The sequence below is a fragment of the Puma concolor genome, chromosome B4, assembly GCF_028749965.1.
Source record: "Puma concolor isolate L17-30 chromosome B4, mPumCon1.1.hap2, whole genome shotgun sequence".
NCBI classification, from domain to species: domain Eukaryota; kingdom Metazoa; phylum Chordata; class Mammalia; order Carnivora; family Felidae; genus Puma; species Puma concolor.
This window is the reverse complement of record NC_141673.1, coordinates 121,602,345-121,622,548: the sequence shown is the minus strand read 5'-3', so window position 1 is coordinate 121,622,548 and position 20,204 is coordinate 121,602,345. Positions and strand designations below refer to the sequence as shown.

At 43.5% G+C, this 20,204-nt stretch overlaps 1 protein-coding gene across 3 annotated transcripts in view; it reads right to left on the bottom strand.

Annotated features, from left to right (window-relative positions):
* CB4H10orf67 (chromosome B4 C10orf67 homolog) overlaps window positions 1-20,204 on the bottom strand; it is a 165,692-nt gene that overhangs the window by 58,158 nt on the left and 87,330 nt on the right. For all 3 annotated transcript variants that reach the window (XR_015253987.1, XM_086714749.1, XM_025930708.2), the window contains exons 9-10: window positions 15,796-15,855; window positions 14,646-14,822 (exon numbers count right to left, since the gene is read on the bottom strand). Coding sequence is in view for 2 of the 3 variants with exons in the window: in XM_086714749.1 (XP_086570875.1) it covers window positions 14,646-14,822; window positions 15,796-15,855 (237 nt within the window). In the remaining variant the exon portion in view is untranslated. The remainder of the gene's footprint in view (window positions 1-14,645; window positions 14,823-15,795; window positions 15,856-20,204) is intronic.

Genomic DNA, 20,204 nt, shown 5'->3' with positions numbered 1-20,204 from the left:
GCTTAAGAAAACTTTATTTTAAATGATAACTCTGATGACTTTTCACTGCCGTATCTCTCCGATGATGACAAGAGTCGACGACAGTGAGAAAACAGACTGGAGGTAAAAATCTGCTTGGTTAGTTATCTCTATGTTCCTACACGAAAGACAGAAAAAGGTGTTCCTTATTACTACCACTACCTTTCTGGTGGGTTCTGTGACCCCAAAGGCCCCAAATCTGTTGCCCATCTTGGTGAGGCAGGCTCTACCCAGGAGGGTCTGGAGCCGGGTCTGGGAAGAGCAGCTAGAGAGTTCTGCGGAATAAAGTAAAAGGAAGCTAGAGCTCCCCGTGGGTAATCAGAAGGGCGGGCTGGGAAGAGACAGAAAGAAAATGGCCAGGCAAGACCACGAGCCTAGAGGTCTTATGGGGTGTGGTGAAGCCACAGGTGACCAGTGTCCAGGGGTGGTGTCCACTATTCAATTTGAAACGGCACCTTGGGGATGCCTCCTCAGCCTCCTGAAATTTACATAGACAAAGGTGTCACGTGAGTGGGCCATTTTAGTAGGAGTCGCAGAATTGGATTGAATTTCGCGTCGGATTAAACAAAATGGAAGCTGGGATGGCAAACGGGGCACCATGAAACTCGGAGACTGACTTAGTTCAAAGGAAGAGGGAGCCGGGCAGAGCGACAACCGTAGAATATGCCCGGGCATCTGCAGGAAACGCAGGACACGCTCTAGGCTGCCACAAAGCCCAGAAAGAATATGGTTTGAACCAATTTTGCCTCTATCTGAAGGAGCAGAGAGAACCCAGCTGACATCAGCTGCCACAGGTAAGAATAACAAAATTTGTAATAACAGCCATAAAAGCTATCACTTACTGAGTGCCTACTACGTGCCAGGCACTTCACATATGTTACTATTTATTTCTATATACTAACCTATTGATCTTTTCATTCCTGTTACCTTAGATTTTTTATCAATAGATAATGCATGCACATATTCTTTAAATGAACTACGAATAGCATACATGAACCTGAAACTCTCACTTCTCAGAAGCTAAGGGTTTTGTTCATTCATTCTGTATTTAGTTTTTCTCAACATTATTATAAAATAAAGAATAGCCTTTATTGATTTGGGCTTCTCCACAAATAAAGGTTAAGAATTTAAAGCATTCACATTACTTTCCACCTTCTCTCCTTCACAAGGTTTTAAAATTTTGCAAGGGTTTAGCTTTTACCATAGTGGCCTTTATTATCATTTCGATATATGGAAACTTCTATATGGTGATTTACCAACTCCCTGGTATGAAAGATGGGAAATTTGTTTAGTCTTTTTTTTTCCCCCCAATACCCTTCACTCTCTCAACTTCCCAATTTTTGGAAGGGATGTTATTTTTACACTGTCAATGTCTATGGGATTGTTCTCGAACTATGATGGGGTGTCCTACACTTTATCTACACACTGATTCTAAAAAGTATAATGTGGTTTTGCAAATATTATTTACTACAGGGCCAAGTAGTGTCATTGGCTCCTTAGGGAAGGAAATGTAAACCTGTTACTAAGCTTTGCCACTGAGAGGAGGACCTTCCTTTTTGAAAGTTTATTTATTTATTTTTGAGAGAGAGCGAGAGGGAGAGAGCACGAACAGGGAAGGGGCAAAGGGAGGGGAGAGAGGGAAAGGGAGGGCCAGAGAGAGAGAGAGAGAGAGGGAATCCCAAGCAGACTAAGCACTGCCCAAGATGGGGCTCAAATCCATGAACTGTAAGATCATGACCTGAGCCAAAATCAAGAGTCAGACACTTAACTGACTGAGCCACTCAGGTGCCCCTGAATGAGGTGCTTCCAAGTGCTAGTTTAATGCTACAACTTTTCATTTTTCTAGCTCACCTTCCCTCTGAGTCACACTTACTTTCTCCTTCTCCTGTGTCCATATCATCCTGCATATTGGATTCTTTCTGTGTTTGGTTGGAGTATTTCTTGAGTAATTTTTTTACACGGGTTCCACGTAGGGTAAATTTTTTGAGTTTCTACACGTTCAAAAAGATCTTTATATTTCTTACATACTCAGTTGAGACTTTAGTTGCACATAAGAATTAGGATTCAGAAATGTTTTTCCTTTTTTTAAAAAAAAAAAATTTTTTTTTAACGTTTATTTATTTTTGAGACAGAGAGAGACAGAGCATGAACGGGGGAGGGTCAGAGAGAGAGGGAGACACAGAATCTGAGGCAGGCTCCAGGCTCTGAGCCGTCAGCACAGAGCCCGACGTGGGGCTCGAACTCACGGACCGCGAGATCGTGACCTGAGCCGAAGTCGGATGCTTAACCGACTGAGCCACCCAGGCGCCCCGCAGAAATGTTTTTCCTTTTGAAAACGCTGCTTTATTTTCTTGTAGCAATCTATGATGCTGATGAGAAAATTAGTTTCCTTTCTTTGGAGCCTTTGAAGTGGTCTGAGAACTACCCAAACAAATGTTCCCTTTGTTGTCTACACAGTATCTCAAACCCCCTAGATGAAACCACCAACTACCGCTACCAACATTGTGACTCAGTCTTCCCAAGGCCCATGCGACAGAGAGCTGGACAAAACCGAAATCTTAAGGTACAACAGCACCAATTTAACAAAAACAATGAGAAGTATTTGTTATCATTAGCCTTTCTTGGATTCAAAAAGTGAGGATCACCAAAGTGACCGTGGCGTGCACTTTTTAGAATCTTTCCACCTATTTTTTTTCAAAGGGAACCATCCACCTGAACTGCCTCTCTTCCTAGGCACAGGGAGTAGAGAGCGAGTTCACTGCCACTTGGTTAACAATGGACCAAGGAAATCATTGGGGTAAGAATTTCAAGCTTTGGAGGGCACTTGCCAGTATGCTAACGGAGAAAAAACTAACCCAAATTTTAACAATTAATCCACAAAAAGTTAGGAAAACAGTTTGGTAAAACAAAATAAGTTCCCATGTAGAAAGACATTTATATTTACTCATGTCACTGTATCCAAAGTGATACCTGTAATTGAAAGTTTATGAAAGTCTTTGTGTTTAAATTCACATGTCGTAAATACTAGTTCCAATTTTTAAGGCTCTCTTTTCCTGCCTCTCACATAATGATCGACTCTGTAATAACTTAAGATAAGACTCTTGCTAAAGCGTATCTTCTATAAAGCAAATAATCATTCCATTTCCCCAAAAGACAATACTTCAACAACGACCAAGATGGCTTCTCTTTTCATCGAAAAAAACAAAACAAAACAAAACCCACAAAAAACCCAAAACAACGAAGCACCACACGTAGGCTAGAGTGTTTGCTCTCCAGTTTGAGTTGAACTTTCAACTTTGCTACCGCACGTTACATTGAATCCTGGCTCTGTCCACATTAAACTGTTATTTTGTTTTGTCAGCTGCTGACATTCCACTTTCTCTGGAATATGCATGCTGGTCTTTCTGTGGCTACTTCATTGTCAGGTGCAAACACTGGACCGCAGAGCAATAGATAGAGGTGAAAATGAATGGCAATATTAATACAAAAGTAGATAACTTCCCAAGTAGGAAAAGGTAAGGTAAATAATGGTAAAAATAACCGAAAATTGTGATTAGAAATAATTTATGATAAATAGTTCCCATTTTCTTTTGAATGTATATATATTTATAAATTTTAAAAAATCATAAAATTAAGAAACAAGGTTCATTTATGACAGGTTGTAATTCTTTTTTTTTTTTAATTTTTTTTTCAACGTTTATTTATTTTTTGGGACAGAGAGAGACAGAGCATGAATGGGGGAGAGGCAGAGAGAGAGGGAGACACAGAATCAGAAACAGGCTCCAGGCTCTGAGCCATCAGCCCAGAGCCTGACGCGGGGCTCGAACTCACAGACCGTGAGATCATGACCTGGCTGAAGTCGGACGCTTAACCGACTGCACCACCCAGGCGCCCCTGACAGGTTGTAATTCTTAAGTTTGTTTTCCATTTTTTGCACTTAAAACATATTAAAAATCAATAGTTAATCAATATAATCTTCTAAATGAGGAATCAAGAGTCAACGTTTGTAATAACTAAAGTGCAATTATGTTTGTTAATCACCATAGGATTAACCCATATTCCTTATCATATCCACTTTCTTCTTTTCTTGTCAATGAGTCATTACGTTCTCTTATTTCTCCTAATTTCCACAGATATCCCTTTTCTGAAATTTTGGCCATTCTTTCTGGGCTTAATGCCTCCTTGCATCTCCTTTAAACCACTAAATAGATTACCATCAAAACAATCTTTCTAACTCATCATGAACAAAGGTAATCTTTTGTCCCTTAAGTGTCATTAATCTTGACTTTTATGTTAACATTTTTCTTCTTTTTACCTTCTAAGCAACACAGCTATTTTTAAACACCAGTATGGGCCCGTGGGTGCTGGTTGGCAGGGAAGAGGGGGAATGACAAGCATATGAAGAGAGGAGGACCAGCCTCCGTGCTGCCAGTTGGGAGAAAACAGACGGGGGGATTAGGAACATTGAAATAAGATAAGAGGCTGTATGCAAGCAAGCACTCACCATTGTATAGGCCAAAAGTAAAAACAAAACATTTGTCTACATATATCACCAGTGAATTTTCTTCTAATAAACTTGTTACGCTAGGGAATTCTCTCAAAAATGGGACAAGTCTTCATTTGATGTGCCCTCTACCAGGGAGGCTCTGAAACATCTTGGTAGACGATGGGGCTACCAAGCCCTACAGAATCCATGCTGATCTGGGCAATATGCAAATCTCAAGCACGTCTTCTCAAAGGCCCAGGAGGCCACAAAAGTGTCTGTGGGTTTGGCCTCCTCGCCTGGCTCCAGATCATCCTAGACTTTACGTACACACCTTCAATCAAACTATCTGCTCTAAGAAATTTGTAACCAAAACTTCCACGATGGAAATGGCTCTAATGAAGATGATGTAGTCATTGTTTTTAATAGCAAAAGAATAGAAACAACATCTCTGGAAGGCGCTAGTAAATTGACGGAGATTGGTTAAGTAAATGATGCTACTTCCGTGGAGTAAAACACTGTGCGTAATTGATTATATACATTGAGTGTCACTGACGGATGTCCCCTGTATCTTGTGTGTGCCAATATGTGTCAAGATGTGTCTGAATGGATGGTCGCAAGAGTTTTTAGTGATTATCCCTGGGTGCAGGATTCTTTTTTACTTTCTTCTCTTCATGTTTCTTTACTGAGAAAATGTATGAATGTTTTATAAAAAAATTTCAGACTTCCGGCATCCCACATAGGATGAAGAAAAAAAAAAAAAAAGCCACTGCCGTACTATTAGCGAGAAAACCCAGATACGCTAAAAATCACAACCTTTCTTGGACCTGTCAGAGAACTGAGGTCACAACCAGGCAACATGAATTCCCGAGAGGACCTCCCTGCGGTGGGAGATGTGATGCACAAACAGTCTCATCTACAGCAGGTAGTACCATGCCAGCTGTAACACAAGCAGGGAAGAAAAATAAGCTAAAATGTGAAGAACCATTGAAGAGCAAGGACGGGTTACAGAGCAGTCCGAGTAGCTGGGGGCACAGGTTACAGGGAGAGTTCACACTCACTCTCAGCTTTTTGCCCCCTCTCCCACCAGATGCTCATGGGGATAATTGAGGGCAGAGCAGGAAACTTGCTGATGGTGTGGACTTTAGGAGGGGATCGGTTGATGCTAAGGCAGAAGCACCCTGCCTGGGAGAGAAGGACAAGTCTTAAGGCCCTGGGAGAGGGGAAGCAAATTCTCTGGCCAACCAGACTCAACGAAGGTGATGGGTGGAGAAGTGTGAAACACCAGGCCCCACCCACTTCTCCCAGGGCTTTCTTTCCTTGGAAAGAAAAACTTTCAACTGCTGGGGAGGGCAGCAAACCTTCCTGTTCTCAGAGCATAGGTGAAGACATCGTATGGCAAGAGGGAAAATTAAAGAAACATTTCCTGGGGCGCCTGCGTGGCTCAACTGGTCGAGCGTCCGACTTCGGTTCAGGTCATGATCTCGCAGCTTGTGGGTTTGAGCCCCGCATCCGGCTCTGTGCTGGCAGCTCGGAGCCTGGAGCCTGCTTCAGATTCTGTGTCTCCCTCCCTCTGCCCCTTCCCCGCTTGCACTCCGTCTCTCTCTCTCTCTCTCTCAAAAATAAATAAACATTAAAAAATTAAAAAAAAAAAATAAAAAGAAACATTTCCTTCCCTGGAAAGCAATTGTCTTAGGCCTTTAGAGTCTGTCATAATACAAAGGGGAGGTTCCTCCTATTGCAGGAGGGATGGGAAACTCCCGCCCAAGGTCAGCGTCAAGTACAGGCACAGGTAGACCACCACAGAGAGGAGGGGCAGGAATCCTGACAGAGCTCACCTCTGAGGCCCAGGCACACAGCATTCCCCAAAGACTGGTCTGGATTAGAACAAGAGGGAACCCCCTCTGTGTTACTTACGGAAGCAAAGGCTGCCAACTACTGAGGGAAGGATAGGAGCACAGAGAAAGACCTACCCTGGGGCACAAGCAGAAAGGTTCTGCTGAAGTTGAGGGTGGACCATCACTCAGAAAAAAGCCTTCTGTTCCTCTGGCCCCCATTCCAAGTGCACATCCACCCCAAGAGGTACTTCAAGGCTGCGGTCCATGAAGAAGAACCACAGCAACAAGCAAACTCAACTCAACTCAACTTCTAGCTAGACTGGCTGTGTCCCTTACAATAGCAATCTGATAGAAGAGGCACGCCATTTCCAGCTGTGAATAATGTTTACATCAGTTTCTACTAGTCTACACGTGATGTCTGCTGGTCAGTCAAAAATGATGAGACAAAAAGGCAAGGAGAAGAGAAAACCTAGTGTCAGGAGACAAAGCAATCAACAAAATCAGGTTCAAAGAAGGCCCAGGGGCGCCTGGGTGGCTCAGTTGGTTAAGCATATGACTTCGGCTCAGGTCATGTCTCACGGTTCATGCTGACAGCTCAGGGTCCGGACCCTGCTTTGGATTCTGTGTCTCCCTCTCTCTCTACCCCTCCTCGCCTCACACTTTGTCTCTCTGTCTCTCTCAAAAATAAATATACAGTAAAAAAAAAAATTTTTTTTTAAAGATGACCCAGATCTTGGAACTATCAGATGAGGACATTAAAATAACTATAATTACAATGTTAAAGAATCTAGAGAAGTGAACAACATGGATGATTATAAATAAGGAATTTCAGCAGAAAGATGAGAAATAAATATTAAACAAGAGTCAAATGGAAATACTAGAAATGAAAAAGACAACACCCAAAATGAAGAATTTCTCTGATGACTCATCAGTAGATTCAATATAGCTGAGGAAGACAATTAGTGAATTTGAAGGTAAGACAAAGGAAATTCCCCTAATTGAAACACAGAGAGGAAAAAATAGTTCAAAACAGATGACCAGAACATTCAAGAGATGTGGGAGGGTATCAGTCTAACATATGTGTAACTGGAGTCTCAGGAGGAGAACGGAGAGAGGATGGGGCAAAAGAGACAACGAGAGATAATGGTCAGAGATTAATGAGAGACATCAAACCACACATTTGAGAAGCTCAATCAAGAGACAGAGAATTCATTGCCAGCAGACCTGCACTGTAAGAACTGCAAAATGAAGTCCTTCAGGAAGAGGGAATATGATACCAGACAGAAACTTATCAGACCTACGTTAAGAAACAAAAGCTCTGGGGAAATGGTATAAGTGAAGGTGTCAGGTGCAAATCTTGCTGTGACAAATTATATCAGGTTTTTTTTTCTTTTTACATGAAAATATATTAAATTTCAAAATATTTGAGGGATGCAACATGTTAGGAATTCCAAGGACTGTGCTTTTGATGGAAACATTGGGAAAGGTTCTCCAGGGGCATTTGAAGCAAGGTAAATGGGCAGCCATGAATTTCATAATGACTTTTTGGAGAGCTCTTGAGAAACACTATCTTCACAGCTAAGACAAAGCGATTTGGTAGGAGGTGGCCAAAGGCTCCTAAAAACTGCAGTGACTTTGTATTGGTCTCCTATTCATCAGTTACTTGGGTGCTTCAGTCCAAAATCTTTTTTTGTTGCTTTCCTAATACTTACTCTCCTAACACTTCCAATGGTTGTATAAACATCTAAAGCTGTAGATTAAAATCTTTCTAATCTTAACATAGGCAATTAATTAACTTAAAAATATGTTTATGCTTTATTTAATGTAAACCAATAGAAATGTATCCTAACCAGAATTATACTCTAGATTGTCTAGGCCCATGTCAATCAATTCCAGTGGCCTGAAACTGAATATGGGCTCACCGTATATATACATGTAGCCAATGGATTCACTGAACTCCATAACGCTTCATGGCATGTGTTGTATGTAACTGCTTATTATATTATATTATATTATATTATATTATATTATATTATATTACATTACATTACATTATATTATATTTTCATATATTTTCATATATATTCATATATATTCATGTATATTCATATATATTCATGTATATTCATGTATATTCATATATTCAGCAGAGGGATGGATCCCACGTTGAGATTGGTGAAGAAGATCTTCAAGCTATTTTCAAGATTTTTAAAAGCCTAAATAAATTTTTTTTTCCACGTTTTTATTTATTTTTGGGACAGAGAGAGACAGAGCATGAACGGGGGAGGGGCAGAGAGAGAGGGAGACACAGAATCGGAAACAGGCTCCAGGCTCCGAGCCATCAGCCCAGAGCCCGACGCGGGGCTCGAACTCACGGACCGCGAGATCGTGACCTGGCTGAAGTCGGACGCTTAACCGACTGCGCCACCCAGGCGCCCCTAAAAGCCTAAATAAAAGTGTGCCTTGATTCCCTAATAAAGTTGCATGAGCTAACAATCCTTAAGAACTCTTTGGATTTGGTTGGCATTAAATCAATTCAGTGAAATATCACCGGTTGTCTAGGTTGATCAGATATGCAAGCTAAGAGTAACGTGCTAAATGAATAAGTAAGGGAAGACAAAGAACTTTAATAAGTTCAAGGGTTTTTAATTTTTTAATTTTATTTTAAAAATGTTTCCTAACGTTTATTTTTGAGACAGAGAGAGAGAGAGACAGAGCACAAGTGGGAGAGGAGCAGAGAGAGGGAGACAGAATCCAAAACAGGCTCCGGGCTGTCGGCACAGAGCCTGATGCAGGGCTTGAACCCACAAACTGTGAGATCGTGACCTAGCCGAAGTTGGACGCTCAACCAACTGAGCCACCCAGGCGCCCCAGTTCGGGGCTTTTTTAACGAACAAGCAGAGACTACAGGAAAAGAAAACAAAGGGATATTAAATAATAAAGAAACGTTTAAATACCATTTTCCATGAAGTCATATGCCTTAAGAAAAAAAAAAATTGATGTGTTGGAAAATTATCCCCAGGGTGTGAGGACAAAGCTGGGATCTGGGGGAGACCTGGCCTGAAGAGCTCAGGGCTGGAGAAACTGACAAGTTAGCAGAGTTAGATCCAAAGAGGGTGGCCAACAGCCCAATGCCAGTGTCCGTGGGGGTGCAGCTACCTCAGGCTTGACTCTGGCCGGCAGCCATACTCTGAAGCAGTCCGATAGCACTGAGTTCTATGACAGCATTCGCGGCACCAATCAGCAGCATGGGTACGTACCATAATGGCAGTTAGGATGACTGACAGCATATCAAATGTTCGGTCTTCTGTGGGTAAGACCCAAGTCTGGGCAGCACCAGGACTCTGGCTAAATGACCTGGTGTTCAAGACTGGCCTCAACCGCCAGCGGGAACTGGAGAGAAACCCACAGCTGACATCCAAGCAAATGGAATAAAGCCGCACCGTGCAGCGAGGGGCAAGATGGCTGCCTTATGGGCTCCTGAATGTCAAGATGACACTTCTTCTGTTACCACCAAGGTGACATTATGGGACCTAGCAACTGCCCCTGGCCGCGCGTGCCTAGGGGAGTATAGACATGGATACAAATCTCAAATCTATCTTTTCCTGATTCCCACAGCAACATCTTGGGTCCTTAATTAAGCTATTCTAAAATATCATAAGCCTTACAAAGAAAATACTATCATTGGTCCCCCCAAAAATAAACGAAAAGGCAAGGCAAATCCATTATGCGATTCTTAACAAAAAGCATTTTTCATTCCTGCCACGAATAATGAATATTATTATCTGTTCCAAATGTCCTGAAAGTATGTATTTAATTTACCATCGAACTACTCAGAATAAGATGAGGTAGAAAGTAAAAACCACCTTTCGGTTGAACTCTGAATATGATATCGCTCAGCTTGCCAACTTCGGTCTCGGAGAGCAGAATCCAAAGATGAATTCATTTTAGTGGCACGTGAGAAATTTGATTTTGAAATAAAAAAGGTGTAGCGTATGCCTTCTGTAATCTTCTCCTTTTAAAGTTATATTATGAGAGAAAGATCTGGTACGATGAGGCAAATTCTCTTGGGTCAACCTAATCTACCCAAATACGGTGACTATTGCTTGACAAGCCTGTGAAGAGCACGCACATGCGCAGAATCACCCCAGCTCTGTGTTAACACCGCCGCCCAGGCGGCCAGATCCACAGGGAGCAAAATGGAGGCCTTCCCGCCTTGCTGGGCGGAACCGCTCTAGCAAAGGAAGCCAAAGGGGAAAAGAATGAAATAATGAAACAATAAACAGATTAGATTACTTTCGGCGTCCCTGAGGATGTTTATTTTAAACTTCATGCGTGGGGCGCCTGGGTGGCTCAGTCGGTTACTTCGGCTTAGGTCATGACCTCGCGGCACCTGAGTTCGAGCCCCGCAGTCGGGTTCTGTGCTGAGAGAGCTCAGAGCCCGGAGCCCGGAGCCTGCTTCAGATTCTGTCTCCCTCTCTCTCTCTCTCTGCCCCTCCCCCGCTCACACACTGTCCCTCTCTTTCTCTGTCTCTCTCTAATATAAACATTAAAAAAATTAATTAAACTTCATGTGCAATTTAATCAAATAAAAGAGTGGCATGAGAGAGCAGTGGTCAATTTCAGAAAGATTTTTCCCTCACCTACCTAGCCTATAATACTATATAACAATCATTCTCTACCCTATAATAATATTTTTTTAGTAAATTAACCAGCGTGCAGGGTGCATATGGTCATAATTTGCAAAACCGTTGCAAAAACTATTTTATCCCACAGTGTCTAAATGGGAAAAGAAAAACGTTCTAGACTTTTTGTTGAAGTCCTTTGTGCGGTACAAATTGCTTTGTATTGAGTGAACTTTCAGAATGGGAACAGGATTGACTTTGTCCGTGTCCCATTTCCCACACACAAGGTCCTGATGCTTTCTGCGGATCGGAGCACACACCATATGTTCCATGAGCACAGACCAGGTTACCCCGTGGAAGCTCAGAAGTCTTCCAGGGAATCATTGACTGGGTGCAACCTTAATTAACTAATTACCCGGGGGGAGGGAGGGGGGCGGCAGGGAAGCGGGGGGCAGGCAAAAACCCTGGGAAGCCAATCTAACCTTGTTATGTGAAACCTGAGTATTTGCAATGTTTTACGGATATCAAAAACTAAACTTTACACAAAACACTGTCCAAATACAAATTTGATATTGGGAAATCTTTCATAAATAGAAATCAAACAGCAATGTTCGTATCATGCTTTTCAGACTGGCTAAACACTCAGTTTATCACTGTGTCCTCCTCTGTGTGAAGCATGTGCACTGTTCCCACCGAATGACACAGATTTCAAAAAAATAAGTATGATTAATTAGATAAGATAAGTGACTGATGTAAAAAGTTCCTTCAGCAAGCTCTCTCTTTGGGCTTTTCCATGCGGTAAATGTTACAAAACCCTTTAGAGGCGATTTTTAAGAAATCCAGCTGGCTGGGCTTCTTTTTCATTTTTTAATTTCAAACAATTTTCGTTCTCTTTTGAAAATTTTAAGGAGTCCGGTCTAATAAAATATTTAAAAGAGAAAAAGAGGGAAATTATAACCGGTGTGCATGATACGTAAAGTTAATCTCAAGTGGAGAATATACCACGTGGAAAGTTGATATAAAGGAGCACTTGCAATAAAAATATTAACAACAGAAGTGCATGTAATAGAGGTACTGGTGAACTAGAAAAATATATTTCACTTTACAATCCAGCCAACTCATACAAATATATAAACACTAGCTTACGTCATCTCCCCCATCCCCCGCTCCGGTCTCATTTTTACTTGCTGTTTAAACATTAACTTCTGAGTCTCTCCAGCTGACAAGGCACACAGTTAGGCTTTGGCCACATCAAAACAACAATCATTCTAGTCAGAAGGAAAGACTGTGACCCTAACAGAACATCTCATTGAATGATACCTCTGTGAGATCCTGTCTGCCTTTGTCTCTCCTTTACAGTGTATTTTCTTTTTTTTTTTTTTTTTAATTTTTTTTTCAACGTTTATTTATTTTTGGGACAGAGAGAGACAGAGCATGAACGGGGGAGGGGCAGAGAGAGAGGGAGACACAGAATCGGAAACCGGCTCCAGGCTCTGAGCCATCAGCCCAGAGCCCGACGCGGGGCTCGAACTCACGGACCGCGAGATCGTGACCTGGCTGAAGTCGGACGCTTAACCGACTGTGCCACCCAGGCGCCCCTACAGTGTATTTTCTATGGGTGAGACCAAGTGGTTGTTTCTGCCCCTCATGGCTATGACCTTGAGGTCATATTTCTATGACCTCTCAATTTCTATCTGTAAACTGAGCACACTGGAGTTTCTAATCTGCAATTGCAGGACTTAGTTAGGGCTTTGGGCTTGCTGCAGGGATGGGGCAGCTCTCCCAGGGGCTGTGATCGTGAGATTAGAGACTCGGTTGCTCTGTCCCAGTCACCGACCTTGCTCTGCAGTCCTGCCATCTGCTCAGAGCCTCAGACCCGGACTCTCCTCAGCCACCATCGCCAAGGGGACTGACACCATCATGGCGTTGATGGCGCCTTCTGAAACAGGACACTGCCTCGGCCATAGGCTCCCTGAATCCCAGGTTTGGGCTACAATCCCTCCATCCAGTCTGGCTGCTCTATCCATTCGGGTCAGCCAGCCACACTGCACACTCACACCAGGGGGTGGGTTTTTCATTTTGTTTTTTGCACACACACACACACACACACACACACAACCCCCCAAATCAAAACAAAACAAAATCAAAACACAAACAAATAAAGCAAACAAAAAACCAAAAACTTCCCAAGAACTGGCTTCTAAACATCTCACTTCTAGAACCCAGGCGCTGGTCAGCCATGCACCAAATGTCCCCCCAAATGTGATTCTCCTCCTTCGGAAATTACACTGCTTTCCAGTTGTGCACACTTCCTAACTTTGTGCACAGTGGCGGTGCTTTCAGAGGAGAGGATCTGTCTCAGCTCTGGGGGGAGTGACTCTTTCCCTCCACCTGCATGCTTACTCCTCTGCTCGGGAGGAACAGGGAGTCATCTGGCTGGTGAGTCGGGCACGAGAGGCCTGCACCTCTGCATTTAGAATATGGATGAGCCCCGAGAGCAAGAATCAGCTTTGCTCCTCCGGGTCCCAAGCGTTCCGGAAGCAGATTCTGCCCCCCGTGGGGGAAGGAGGAAGATCAGGGGAACGCGCAGAAAGGAGAGTTTGGGAAGTGCTGCGCGTTGCCTGTGCGTATTGCCAACCGGCTTCTAAGCTTTCTAAAAACTCCAACGGAAAACGAGTTTTGACTAGTCATACCATTCACAGTGCCCCCGGGCTGGGTCACTGCTGGGAGAATTACGATCCCCATGACTCACGGCAGAAAGGTCCCTTCAGGATCATAGGACGGTGGGGCTCCTGAGATGCTGGGAGAAGTGTCTCCTCAGTGCCCGCACAAGAAGCCGACAGGGTGGGTTGCACATCACAAAGCTACTTCCTAACATGGTTTCTTGTACGGACCAGCAGTAACACGGCAGGCCTGGTAAAAGCAACTCTGATTGGTGGCCGTCTAGCGGATTAGGACAGGAAGAGCGTATATTTCATGCGTGCATGTCCCTGACGGTGTGAGTTAATCCAGCTGTCAATTTAGAATGCTATGAGCGAATAGGGGCGCCCGGGGGGGCTCAGTCGGTTGAGCGTCCGACTTCGGCTCAGGTCGTGATCTAGCAGTCCGGGGGTTCGAGCCCCGAGTCCGGCTCTGCGCCCACAGCTCGGAGCCTGGAGCCTGCTTGGGATTCTGTGTCTCCCTCTCTCTCTCTCTCTCTGCCCCTCCCCCGCTTGCGCTCTGCCTCTCAAAAATAAACAAACATTAATTAGAATACTATGAACAAATGGACTGTGTAGCCTGCATGCCCTGAAAATTCAGGGAATTTTCAGTAAGCTTTTGACAGATATCGGGCAGTAATGAGTTAGAAATTATACCCCCTAGAACATGCTTTGGACGTGACTTTTCTATCCTGCTAATTTAATAGAGACCCACTAAGCCTTAGTGACGAAGCTAATAAACCACCAACCTGGGGACAAGGGTGGCATCCTCTTGGGCAGTCAAGGGGCTCAACAAGGACACCTTGGTGCACAGAAGAGCAGACAGAGCCCTGCCCAGCTGCACGCACAGAGAGTAGGGGACCCGGCGGGTGAGACCGGCCGCCTTGCTGATGCTGGCCGTGAGGTCGCAATAGTGCCCGCAGAACGGCGGCCCTTTGTGGACCAAAGCGTCATGGCGTGTGGTCATATGAGAAGTTCTTACCACAGGCTGTTCTTCCTTGGCAGATTTCTTCGGAGTCTTAACTTTCTTGGTCTTAACAGGCGCTAAACTGGAGGAGGGCGAGCGTGCCCTTGAAATGGTTCCAGGCCTGGATGGAATCCTGGGTTGTGAGGACCACAGAGACAAAGAGGTTTCTTTCTCCTTGAGTGCTCTCCAGCTCTGGCACACAAAAACAACCAACTTTGTTATTCTCACTTCACGCCTCCGATTCACGTCTCTTTTCTTTTCTTCCCTTGAGCGGGCATTTCAGGCTAAAGTGTTCAGTCCCAAAGGGTATGGATCTGTTCCTTTTCCCCAGTCCCACACTCCCCGTTGGCCTGATTTAATTTGCAGGCTGGGTCTGTTTTTCCACTCCTCCCACTGATGCTGCTGTACTAAGAAAAACATACCAACGAATTCAATGTTTCCTGGAAGCAGCTGGAAAGGCGGGGGCGGGGTGAGGAGTGGGGTGCAGTGACAGCTTGAGGTCTGTATTGGATGTGTAGGGAGCTCGGGGAAGAGAAGGTAGGAGGGAAGGGACAGGAGTCTGAAGAGACAAGGCATGAGCAGGGGAGGGGCAGAGAGAGAGGGAGGCACAGAACCAGAAGCAGGCTCCAGGCTCCGAGCTGTCAGCACAGAGCGGGGCCCGAACTCACGGACCGCGAGATCATGACCCGAGCCAAAGTTGGAAGCCCAACCGACTGAGCCGCTCAGGCACCCCCAGGCTTGCCTTCTTGTCAGCTTACACTCCTCTCACTGATCTCAGCCTTCCGGCTGCTGGTTTCCCATCCACACTTTTTTTTTTTAAGTTTATTTATTTATTTTGAGAGAGAGAAAGCACAAGTGAAGGAGGGCAGAGAGAGAGAGGGAGACACAGATTCCCAAGCAGGCTCCACACGGTCAGCGTGGAGCCCGACGCGGGGCTCGAACCCACGAACCATGAGATCATGACCTGAGCCAAAGTCAGACACTTAACCGACTGAGCCACCCAGACGCTCCTCCCATACACACTTTTAAGCATTTTCTCCTTCAGACTCAGATCTCGGAAAGTGAAAAGTCTCGGTGCGGTATGCAGGCATTCTTCAACCCAGACGCCAAAATGAGACACACACAGAATAAAAGACAAAAAAAGAACTTAAAGTTAAATGCAAACCTTGACGCTTAGACTCTCAATCCTCTTCCTTGTTTCCATGTCCTCCTTCTGTTTATTAATCTGTGAAATGGAAGGCCCGTATCATCTGTTATCATTTGCAAAGATTCAAAAGAATTTTCTAGAAAACTTCCTCAAGCAATGAAAGAATAGAATTGTAAACCCCTTGACTGCTAAAACTATGATGAGGATGTAAGGTTATAATGTTGAATATGAATTAGAAAATAAATTGTACCCAGAAAAAAAACACTTAAAAGAGGTGAACAGAAAGAAATAAAATTGTAAATGTTTAAAGTCATTAGCATTTGTTCATTGCTTTAAGCATAATAGAGACTATAGAGAAATATATATTGTTTGCTTTTGTGGTGGTAATTTGTTTCATATATTTTTACGATAGCTATAAATCCCAGGTCTTATAAAATTTGCAAAGAAATTTCAGATAATTCAATAGCCAGACTTCAATCATATAATGATGAAATTTTGATTTAAAGAATCGATTCTAGGTTCCAGGCATAAAAGGCTTTTTATCATACGTATCATTGAGATATAACTGACATATAATGCTATATTAGTTTCGGGTCTGCAACGTAATAATTCAAAATTTGCTTCTATTACAACATGATCACCACAATAAATGTAGTTAAAACATCCATCACCACACAGTTACATTTTTTTTCTTCTGGCGAGAACATTTAGGATTTACTCTCTTAGCAACTTTCAAATATACTATACAGTCTTATTAACCATAGTCACCATGTTGCACGTGACACTCCTATGACCGCTTTTTATCTCATAACTGGAAATTTGTCCTTTTTGACCACCTTCACCCATTTCACCCACGTCCCACCCTACCCTCTGGCATTTCTAAGTTCATTTTCTCAGGTTTGTTTTTAGAGTCCACATATAAGTAAAGTGATACAGTCTTTCTCTGTCTTTCTCTGATTCACATCACTTTGTATAATTTCCTTCAGATCCATCTGTGTTGTTGCAAGGGGCAAATAATATATCATTAATGCATGCATCAATCATATTAAGCTTTTTCATATTAATTTATGAGTAATGCCAGTGATTTAAAAAAAAATTTTTTTTTAACATTTATTTATTGTTGAGAGACAGAGCGTGAGCAGGGGAGGAGCAGAGAGAGAGGGAGACACAGAATCCGAAGCAGGTTCCAGGCTCTGAGCTGTCAGCACAGAGCCCGACGTGGGGCTCGAACCCACGGACTGCGAGATCATGACCCGAGCTGAAGTCAGACACTTAACCGACTGAGCCACCCAGGTGCCCCAATGCCAGTGATTCTAATTCTGGCTAATCTTATGAAAAATGAGAAATACCTCTAGCCATTCATCTCACTAGCGTCTCACCAACTACAATGGATTTTCAAAAGTAGTTGTCACCTACAGATAGAGCGGAATTCAACCGAAGACAGGTCTGTGTCATGAACTCTTGAGGTCTGGGAGGATGGTAACTGCTGTCCATGGAGCGCTGCATTTGGGGAGAACTGGGCGGGTGTGCTGAGATCCAGGAGAACACGCAAAGCTTGGATTTTATTTCAAACGCAGGAGGGCACCACTGAATGACTTTAAGTGTGTGGGGGTGTATGTGTATGACATGATAATATTCACATTATGAAGGCGTAATTAGGTGGGGGCTACACTTCTGGTCACGGCTGAGTAACTGCTGTGAAACCAACCCTCCCGCAGATGACAACTATAAACTCTGGAGAAAGTATACAAAAGCAATTACTTGAAGACAATGGCTTTAAACTTGAGAGCAGTGCCCGGTCTGGCTGGCGGGGGGAGTAACTAAAACCGAGGGGAAATTCGCAGCCTTTTGGGATTGCTGAGGACACAGTTCAGGACAGCCACAGCCAAGGAAAGTCCCAAGGCAAGGATACCCCGAGGAAATTCAGACTGCACGGCCCCCAACCGTGTGCATAAATTTTGCCTAATCTCTGGCTGATGCCTGGGTGATGCCTGCAGCGAAGGGAAGCCTTGAAGATGGAATTAGGATTGGTGGCGATGTCGCCACCCACCGCCTGCGACACGCGGCTTGCAGTTTGATTGCAACCAAGTTCATTGCCTGCTTTTTAAAATGTATTTCTTTCTTTATTTTTTTTTTTTCTGAGACAGAGCGTAAGCAGAGGAGGGGCAGAGAGGGGGACAGAGGATCCCAAGAGGGCTCTGCGCTGACAGCAGCGAGCCCGATGCGGGGCCCCAACTCACAAATCGTGAGATCATGACCTGAGCCGAAGCTGGACGCTCAACCGAGTGAGCCACTCATTGCTTGATTCTTAAAAATGACACAGAACATTCGTAATGTCCTTAAAATCTCCAAATGCGCCACACAACAAGGGTGTGTGGTTGATCTATTTTCAAGGAAAAGCCTGTTAAGACTGACACGTGGACGGTAGCTGAAAAACTAGTGGGATGACGTCTCTAAAGTGCTAAAAGAATGAAAGAGAAGCCAACACTGTCGACTCGGGATTCTGTGCTGAGAGAAAGTATCTTTCAAGGTCGAAGGTAAAAGAGGGGCACCTGGGCGGCTCAGTCATTTATGTGTTGGGCTTCAGCGCAGGTCATGATCTCCTGGTTCGTGGGCTCGAGCCTCACGTTGGGCTCTGTGTTGACAGCTCAGAGCCTGGAGCCTGCTTCCGATTCCGTGTGTCTGTCTCTCTTTGCCCCTCCCCCTCTGTCGCTCACCCTCTGTCTCTCTCTCTCTCTCTCTCTGTCTCTCTCTCAGCGATAAACATTAACAAAAACAAAAAAACAGAGGGACGGCACCACCGCGGTCCTGATCTATGAGAAACACTAAAGGAATCTCCTCAGACCGAAGAAAATTGATCCCAGGGACAGCCTCCAATCTTTAGGAAGGAATGCAGAGCATCAGAAATGGTGAATAGGTAAGAGTATTTTGTTTTCATTTCTTTCAAATACATACAACTGTTTAAAGCAAAACTTGTAAGAAAATAAAATAAGAAAGCAAAAATTATAGGGGCACCTGGCTGGCTCAGTAGGTAGAATGTTCCAACTGCTGACTGTGAATTCAAGCCCCTCGTTGGGTATACAGATTACATAAATACACAAATAAAAGTTTAAAAAAGTAAGGCAAAAATTGTAATTGTGATGTAAATAGAATACATAGAACAACTTTCACTTGAAGAATGGAGAAATAGATCTATATAAACAAACCTACGTATTTCAGGTGTACTATATGTTACACGAAACGGCCCTAAATTAACTCTAAGTCAAATGGCAACAAGTTAAGGATGTAAATTATGATTGCTACAGTAACCACTGAAAGATCGGCAAAAAGCCAAAATGATAACAGATAAATTAAAATGGGATTCTAAAACATATTAAAAGAAAGGTAAAAATCAATCAATAAGGGAACAGAGGAAAAATGACGATGCAAAACCCAGAGGGCACATGTAGAAAACAAGTGATAAAATGGTAGACCTAATCCACCCCTATCGATAATCACATTGAATGTTGATAGACTAAGCAATCTGGTTAAAATGCTGAAATGGCCGGAATGTGTAAAAAAATCAAGAACCAATTTTTTTCTGTCTATTACATAAGCACTTTAAATATAAATACACAAAGAGGTTGGAATACCACCCATCAACTTGGCAGAAGATAAATCATTTTCAAGTATATATGGTACAGTCCCATGATAGACTGTATGCTTTTTGGCCATGAAAGAACTGCCAACAGACTGATAAAAATTCAAATCATACAGAGAATGTTCTCTGATCACAATGGAATTAAACTAGAAATCAATAACAAAAAATATAAAGTAAACAACACAGTTCTAAATCACAAAGGAAACCAGAAATTAGAAAATTTTCTACACTGAGTAACAATACAGGATATCAAAACGTGTGGAAAGCTGCTCAGAGGCAAATTAATCGCTTTAAATGCTCATATTAAAAATAATAAAAAGCCTGAGATCAATTACCTAAAGTTCCACCCTGGGAAGGTCAAAAGAGAAGAGTGGGGGCGCCAGGGTGGCTCAGTCAGCTAAGCATCCAACTCTTGATCTAGGCTCAGGTCATGATCTCACTGTTGATGAGATCAAGCTCCTTCCTGGACTCTGGCTGATAGTGTGGAGCCTGCTTGGGATTCTCTCTCTTCCTCTCTCTCTGCCCCTCTCCCACTTGCATGCTCTCTCTCTCTCTCTCTCTCTCTCTCTCTCTCAAAAATAAATAAATAAACTTAAAAAAAAAAAGCAAGAGCGGGGTGCCTGGTTGGCTCAGTGTGCTGGGTGTTTAACTTCAGCTCACGTCATGATCTCGAGGTTCACAAGCTTGAGTCCCTCATCAGGCTCTGTGCTGGCAGCTCAGAGCCTGGAGCCTGCTTTGGAGTCTGTCTCCCTCTCTCTCTGCTCCTCCCTCACTTGTGCTCTGTCTC